Raw genomic sequence first — 8,517 nt, 5'->3', positions numbered from 1 at the left:
AATTTTATTTTAGAATCCAGCATTTAGATCTTATTCTCACTTTTCTACCTCGTTTTATTATTTTTTTCTAGAAGAGTCCTATTCGGGCCTCATCCTAGCTTTGATTACTAGTTGGGGAGCTTTTTTACTCTATTGATATACGCTTGTCTAAAAACAAATTAATTCACAACTTAAAAGGTTTAAAAATAAATTATTTCACAAGCAAAAAAGACGTGCTTTGTGAATTAACCATAGCTGAGCTGGTTGGATTTCTCGTGATAGAACCTGTCCACCAAGGTTAAGTCTTCGATATGACATGAGTGCTCATATTTTTTTGAATTTATTTTAGGATTTAGCTGTGCTATTCTTTCAGTTGTAGGTGACATGTCCGTCGACAGCGCAGCGCCTATGGTAATTTCGTTAATTTCTAGATTTGTCGGTCCAACTCAGTTCTTTGGAGATGGTTGCGCTCTCGTGTATATGAGCGTCTGTGTTTGTATTAGGTCTCGTAAAAAAATCTTGAATTTATTATATGATTTAAAATTTTGGAATTATTTCAGGATTTAACAGTGTTATTCTTTCAGTGGTATGCGATGTATCTGTCGATGGTGCAGCAGTCCAACTTAGTTCTTTGGAGACACTTATAGGAGTGGAGTGTGCGTGTGCGTGTTTATAAGGATGAATATGTGCGACAGATACATCGCATACCACTGAAAGAAGACATGTTCTTAGTAACAAGTGGTAAGAAAGGGATCATAAGCCAAAAAATTGACATGTAATTCGATTGAGTGATAAGAAAGGGGATAATATCAAAATTTACTCTCTTTGTCTCGAAAAGAATGTCATTCTCAGTTCCCGAGAAATCATATATTTTTAACTTTGACCAATTATATATAAAAGAATATTAATAGTTATAATACTCCCTCCATCCTAAAATAAGTGTATATCTCACACTTCAAGAAGTCAAACATTCCTAAGTTTGAACTATAAGGTTTTAGATCTCTTCAAGTATTACAGCTTTGGTTTTTGTTATTTCTTCGTCCGAGCTCATTTAGAAAATTCAAAAAATATAAATTTCAAAATCCTTGTTCTTAAAACATAATTTTCAAGCCATAAATGATTTCAAAGGAATAACATTAAAATTATAGATTTTTTCAACTACTACAACTTTCATCTAAACTATTTCTCTTTCCGAAATCATTTGAAAAATTCAAAAAAGATAATTTCAAATTATTTGTACTAGTGCCAGGTAAAATCTCCGGTTTAAATACATTCCGACTGAAAAGTCTTTTAAGCCTATCATGAGTAGAATATGATTTACATTGGCGATAGGCTTAAGAGAACTGTCAATATAAATAGAAGATTTGTACTAGCGGCGGGCTTAAGAAAACTGTTAGTAGCTAGAAATGTACTTACGCTTGCAGTTCATAGCCACCAGCGCACGGTTGGCGCTTGTTCTTTAAGAATCGCGGGTAAATAAAAAATCGCTAGAGTCGACCAAAAATGTTTCTATACTAGTGATGCATTCTTTTAACGAAGGGTTTATGTTCACCTTTAATAAATAGGGGTATACGAGTAGTTTTTATTGGGCACCAATCTATCCTAATAATTCTAAACATCAAGTTATTGGGAACAGAGAGAATCAAGATTATCCTCAACAATATTGAGTCTAATGGGTGGTTTGGTCATTTCACAATCTATCTACAAGTCGATAAGAGGTGGATTGCTGAATTGTTGAGAACGTAGCGCCCATATTGTTAAAAGCTTCGTATCCACAAATTCGAAGGTTAAACAAACATGCCCGTACTGCGCCATGCGATACTGATGACCAATGTGGTCATATTACCACAACTTCGATATTAGAAAAAGAGAAACGCTATATGTCAATAGGTTGTTTTTTTTTGGGCCTCCTTTAAATGAATTTTTGGGCGTCCGATTCACATGGAATGCCCAATCACCGCAACGGCGCACCCCAGACTCACGACTCCATCCTCCACTGCCTGTGCCAGGGGGCTGCGAGCCTGGGGCTCCTGCCTGGGCTGAGCCCAACAGACCGCCGGGCACAGCCAGAGACCCGCCGGCCACTGCCCGCCCAACTGCGGAGGCACGGAGCTGCACAGGCAGCCTCCATGGCTGCACCAGGGGCCAGGCCAGATGGCCGGCAGACCTGTCGGCTCTCCGCGGGCGCCGCCGTCCTCGGTGCGCCGCTCTACTTCCTCTCCCTTTTCTGCCGCTCGAAGATGAGATTGCTCTTTGTTCTATGTTCTTCTCGGTACTCTGTTCTCCCATCTGTAAATTTGTGAATAATTTGATGATATTTGTGAATAATTTGACATATATTTATCTGGTATCTGGATTTTATAGAAAAAATGTAATTTTTTTTTTGAAAATTAGGCATATATTTGTCTGAGATCTTGTGTTATTTTTAAATTACATCACTATGTCCAATAAATTATACAAAAAAATCATTATAAATATAGTAATAAGACAGTGTAAATATAGCTAGATGACAGTGTAAGTGTATGAGAAAAAATCAATCGATAGGAGGAGCCAGAACAACTGGATGTCACATAGACATGTCCAAAAACGCTACTCACACAGAACGAGAGATTCTATCCGTGCACCGTACGTGCTCACATCCGATCCAGGCGAGTTCCTCAAACGAGTTCAACGCCTTTGCATGCCATGATCCTGGGAGATTGCACGCACCTTAAGTTCAGGCTGTCAATCGTGTGATTATTGCGCGCACGTTGCTGGCATGTGGAGTTCATCAAGGAGCAGCATGCATGCTTAGATGCCAGGTTTTGTAACGTGAGGTCGTGCTCCTCGCCGATAACATATAAAACTTGGAGGCATTTGACCTTGACGCGTATATAAATTGGTCGCGCCAGGATAGATGCTTGAGCTGCGCAACAGCAGACAGGTATCGCCTGCACCTAGGAGTCAGAAGCAGGTCGAGCGCCATGGGGTCAGGAGCCGGCCGCGTCTTCCTCCTCGCCTTGGTGCTGCTCTTCGCTCTGCAGACGACGCCGGCGTCGGCTGACAAGAAGGCAATGCATGATGCCATGATGCTTCCTTTGTTATCTCCTTTTTGCCTCCTCGTCATGTTCTTCGATATGCATACAGATACAGTGTTAATTAGTACTGATCTGATTTACATGCCTGCAGCCGTGTGTGATCTTCTTCAGTGCTTTCCCGGCCTCCCTTAATGCGCTGCTCGCTACAATCACCGATGAGTAAGATCAGATACTAGTATTACTGCGTTATTAACTCTTAGCTAGGCATCGTTGAGAAAGAAATGCGTGCTTATTAGCTACGGCACGAAATGCAGCTTCACGATCCTGCCGTACGACCTGCGGGCCATCAGTGGGGTCGCGCTGCAGATCGACGAGAGCTTCCTGCCGCTCCTCCGACGTATGTGTTTGTCTGTCTCTGGTTCAACGATCCGACGGGTTTTACGAGCGAGTGAATGAATACATATATACTCCTCGGATCGGCGCTGATGCGTTTCGTCTTTGCTTTGGTTGATTGGTTCAGAGCTCCCCGGCGTGATAGCCGTGATCCCGGACACCCTGTACAAGCCCCACACCACGCACTCGTGGGACTTCCTCGGGCTCGCCAGCAACGGCGGCGAGATAACCCCCGCGTGGTCGTCTGCGAAGCTGGGCGTGGGCACCATCATCGGGGTCATCGACACAGGTAAGACACATGCATCTGCTACTCCATGTTCTTCAGCGTGAATAACGCACAGCTAATAACAGTAGGACGGATGGAGTCTGTGTGTTTGAATCAAGTATCCTAATAAAGGTCACTGGTGGTACAGAACTGATTATCAAAGACGTTTGGTAACATCAACCGTCCGGGAAAGTAAGGATGTAGGAGCGATTCTTGTACCAGCCGAAGTTGGAAAAAATTAGAGATGCGAAAGAGCCTTTGGGTTGGTAGTAGTAGTGTCGCTCAGTGGAGCGATATCCGCCCAAGCTTGATTTGTAAAGTTGAAGGGCCTAGATAATTATTTCGAGAGTTTATGAACGAAGATAATAAAAATGCGAAAAATGTCTGAGGGCCTATGGTATATTTCACTCGTCTGAGTCTTTATTACTGTTTGGCCGGTGCTTCTGAGCTCTCAGCAGCTTTCACAAAATAGAAAAGAAAAATAAAGATACCTATAAAAAAACATGTTTTTAGTAGTTAGTGCTTGTGGTCTAGTGGTACATCATGAAAAAAAAACGAAGGCAATGGGTGCTGACTTCATGTCGCATTGAGATGCACGACTGAGTTTCGCTTGTACGCATTTCTTTCTTTAATTCTTCGAATATAATTCCGCAAATCGCTTGCCGAACTTTTGAAAAAAAAAAAAGAGATGCACGACAGATTTCTTGGCCATCTCTACAAGTACAATGATTGCTTCCGATCCGAGCTACTAGTAATTAGAATCACATCCCAGCGATAGCGTCTCTAAAAAGTCAACTCGAACCTGACAAATCAGGGCGCTTGAGCTTATTAGTCAGAATCAGTTTTACTTTTTCAGCCATGAAACAATGTTTTTCTCTCACGACTAATTTATCCTGCAAATCAGCCGCAGTAGTAATAAGTCCTGCCCGTAACAGCGGTCAGATATTGATTCTTGAGTAGTACTAGTACTTAGACAGTTACCGATCTGAAGCTGCTTGTGATATTGTGTTCGCTGCATGTACGACGAAGGCGTATGGCCGGAATCACAAAGCTTCCAAAACGATACCATGCCGGACGTCCCATTGGGCCGTTGGCGCGGCGCCTGCGAGAAAGGCAACGACCCGACCTTCCAGTGCAACAGGTAGCGCGCGCGCCTGCAATGACTCGGACAAACAACTAGGCACAGACAGGGTACCTGTGCTCCGGCAGGCCGGGGGGGCCCAACGTTATGCGTGTGAAAAAACTGACTCCGCCTCGTACCGGCGTACGTACACGCAGGAAGCTGATCGGCGCGAGGTTCTTCAGCGCGGGCATCCAGGCGTCGGGCGCCCTGGGCGACGGAGGAGGCCAGCAGCAGCCGAGCCAGGCGGACCTGTCGTCGCCGCGGGACTACGTGGGGCACGGCACGCACACGCTGTCCACCGCGGGCGGCTCCGTCGTTCGGGGCGCCAGCGTGTTCGGCCACGGCAAGGGCACGGCCGCGGGCGGCTCGCCGGGCGCGCGCGTGGCCGCGTACAAGGCGTGCTACGAGCCGGGGTGCTCCGGCGTCGACATCCTGGCGGCCATCGTCGCGGCGGTGGCGGACGGTGGGCACGTCCTCTCCCTCTCCCTCGGCGCGCCGCCCGGCGACTACCTCACGGACCTGATCGCGATCGGCGCGTTCTTCGCCGTCCAGAGCGGGGTCACCGTCGTCTGCTCCGCCGGCAACTCCGGCCCGCAGCCGAGCACGGCTACCAACCTTGCCCCCTGGATCTTCACGGTCGGCGCAAGCACCATGGACAGGGATTTCCCAGCATATGTCAGCTTCAATGGCGCCACCATCCAGGTATATATACGTACGATTAGTGAGTGGATTGAACCATCGCGACATGCGGCCAAGCTAGATTTGCTCATCACGTACGTCGTCCCGGGTGCAATTGATTGACAGGGACAAAGTCTCGCAGACAGCACTCTGCCCATTGGTCAGCCGTATCAGATTATCAGCGGGGAGAAGGCCAACGCCGTGAACCAACCAACCGGCAACTCGTACGTACCCATGTGATTCTTCACAGCCTTCTGTTTTGTTGTTCAGATCGACGTGTGTCGTATATATGAACGTCCTGCTGATCGATGAGGTTCCTCGTGCCTGCCTGCAGGTCGCTGTGCTTGCCCGGCTCTCTGGACCCTGACAAGGTGAAGGGCAAGATTGTGGTCTGCGTCAGAGGGGTGAACGCCAGAGTGGAGAAGGGGTTTGTGGTCAAACAGGCGGGCGGCGTCGGTATGGTCCTCTGCAACGACGCCAGCACCGGGGACACCGTCCTCGCCGACGCGCACGTCCTCGCGGCAGCTCACTGCGCCTATTCGCAGTGCGTCCGGCTCTTCACCTACCTCCAGTCTACCAAGTAAGCAAACCTGCTGCCCGGCCGCAGCGCGTTGGACTGAACCGACTGATCAGCATTTCCACTTCCACTGTAGCAATCCGTTGGGCTACATCAACGCAACAGACGCGAGTTTTGGCGTAAAACCTGCGCCGAAGATTGCAGCGTTCTCGTCCCGGGGGCCGAACGCCATAACTCCTCAGATCCTCAAGGTTAGCGCACATTGTTCAGCAACCAGATTGTCCCATCCTGTGACTAGCAGACTAGCAGTAGTAGTGTCGCTGACATGTTGTTGGCAGCCCGACATCACAGCACCAGGTGTCAACGTAATCGCCGCGTACAGCGGCGCGGTCTCACCAACGGGGCTCCCGTTCGATGACCGGCGTGTCGCCTACAACATAATGTCCGGCACCTCCATGTCGTGCCCCCACGTCTCCGGCATCGTCGGCCTCCTCAAGACAAAGTACCCCTCTTGGAGCCCCGCCATGATCAAGTCGGCAATCATGACCACCGGTGAGCTACACCACCAACACTTTTGAAGCCATCTATATATGTTCTCTGGAGGAGCCTAACGCATGATCCGTCCCGTGTTTTGTATGCTGCACTGCAGCGAACACCATGGCCAACGACGGCAACCCGATCCAAGACGAGGCCGGCGCCGTCGCCACGCCGTTCGGGTACGGTTCAGGCCACGTGGACCCCGTCAGGGCACTGGACCCCGGGCTGGTGTACGACACCACGCTTGTCGATTACACCAACTTCCTCTGCTCACTGAAGCCCACGCAGACGACGCAGGACCCGATCCCGAGCCTCCCGGTCGACCTCCCTATGATGGGCAGCCTCTCCCCACCCGTCACCAGCCTCCTGCTCCCACTGTTCAACGCCGCCGGCGAGCCGTGCAAGTGCAGCCAGGGCCCCTACGGCCGCCCCGAGGACTTGAACTACCCGTCCATCGCCGTGCCGTGCCTGTCCGGCAGCGGCGCCACGGTGAAGCGCCGCCTGAAGAACGTCGGCGGCGCGCCCAGCAAGTACAAGGTTACGGTCACGGAGCCCGCGGGGGTCAAGGTCACGGTAGCGCCGACCGAACTGGACTTCGTCTGGGTCGGAGAGGAGGAGGAGTTCACGGTGAAGCTGGACATGGACGTCAACGCCCTGGCGGCGGCTAATGACTACGTGTTCGGTAGTATTGTGTGGTCCGACGCGGACGCGGACGCGTACGCGTCGGACGTGAACAAGGCGCATCGCGTCCGGAGTCCCGTCGTGGTTAAGACCAAGTGCGGCTAGCGGACTAGCAGAGCACAGAAAAGGCATGCAAATTGCGTGATTAATAATCCTCCTTAAAGCATCTTCCAAAATCTTCTTTAAAAAGAAGAATTGTAAACGAGCGACAATACCAAATAAATGAAATGAATATATTATTTTTATCTTTCTCCACTTCAATAGATAGCTTCAGAAGAACATCTCTACAGCCCCTTTCGGATCATTAAACTGGATTCATTTTAATAATTATAATCTAGACACATATTAATTAAGCTAATATGATTGTATATGGATTATATTTGTATATTATTGTTGGCTATACGAGAGAGATACTTATGTGTTGTATTTCTACCATAGGGGAGTGACTTGAAGAGGGCGTTATAAGTTGCAAAGTAGAAATATAGCATGGTAATCCGAATCAATTTTTATTTTCCACCTTATGAATTTGAGATAGACTTATATGTGAACTTTGGAAAGTGATGGAATATCGAATTTCAAACCAAATGGCCTAGTTTATTAAGTAGATTTCAATTTCTCTATATGAAAGGATCAAACAGCTCTGCATGTAAAACTCATTTCCAATCTCTTTTTCTTGTGGGATGGAAAAAAAACAAGTCTAACAACTCTTTGTAGAGTTGTACTAACTCCTCATCGATCCGCACTTAAAAACGAATGCATCCACGCACAAATATACGTGAACGACTGATGCTCCGTATTGGTGTTGGCGCCATTTATTTCAGCAGCGCTCTTCATGGTCCCCGACTTTCATGGACCACCACCTAGAGGTTTGTTAGAATTAGATCTTCTGTTACTATTTTTACATATGAGAATATTGTAAGATAGAGCAAGCAACGAAGATTCCATTTTGTAGGTTATGGGTGTGAATTATGGTGGTGGAGATGTCCAGGAATGGCTTGGCCGCCGCCGTCGCCTTGGAGGTTCTCGGAAATTATGGCTATTATTTTTAGATGTAAAAATAATGGGAGATAAAAAAAGCAATAGAGATTCTGTTTTGAAGTTTTTGCACTATTATAAAACATATATTACTGCCGGTTTGTGAGCGGTAGTCTGCAGTTGAAAGGTTGTCCACACAGGATTGGACATGGTGCTCGCAAATCACGTATCTCTGTAAGGTCTTGTTCGGTTAATCGTTGAACTGAGGGCACCTCCACCAATCTCCCCCAATCCCCTCGGTTTGAAGACTAACCAAACTAGCACTAAAATATTCAGTTCTCCAAGCCAAGAT

General features: G+C 47.7%; 1 protein-coding gene across 1 annotated transcript; it reads left to right on the top strand.

Moving 5' to 3' along the window:
• Window positions 1-2,898: 2,898 nt before the first annotated feature.
• Window positions 2,899-7,404, top strand: LOC136452849 (subtilisin-like protease SBT5.3). Its single transcript, XM_066453435.1, has 11 exons — window positions 2,899-3,029; window positions 3,148-3,215; window positions 3,311-3,393; window positions 3,517-3,678; window positions 4,684-4,795; window positions 4,933-5,479; window positions 5,582-5,679; window positions 5,790-6,035; window positions 6,109-6,223; window positions 6,311-6,524; window positions 6,622-7,404. The coding sequence occupies exons 1-11, from the start codon at window positions 2,943-2,945 to the stop codon at window positions 7,293-7,295; spliced, it is 2,406 nt and encodes an 801-aa protein (XP_066309532.1). The 5' UTR covers window positions 2,899-2,942; the 3' UTR covers window positions 7,296-7,404.
• The last annotated feature ends 1,113 nt before the right edge of the window (window positions 7,405-8,517 follow it).

The sequence above is a fragment of the Miscanthus floridulus genome, chromosome 5 (assembly GCF_019320115.1).
Source record: "Miscanthus floridulus cultivar M001 chromosome 5, ASM1932011v1, whole genome shotgun sequence".
NCBI classification, from domain to species: Eukaryota; Viridiplantae; Streptophyta; class Magnoliopsida; order Poales; family Poaceae; genus Miscanthus; species Miscanthus floridulus.
The sequence above is the reverse complement of the archived record's forward strand: the minus strand, read 5'-3'. Positions and strand labels throughout refer to the sequence as shown.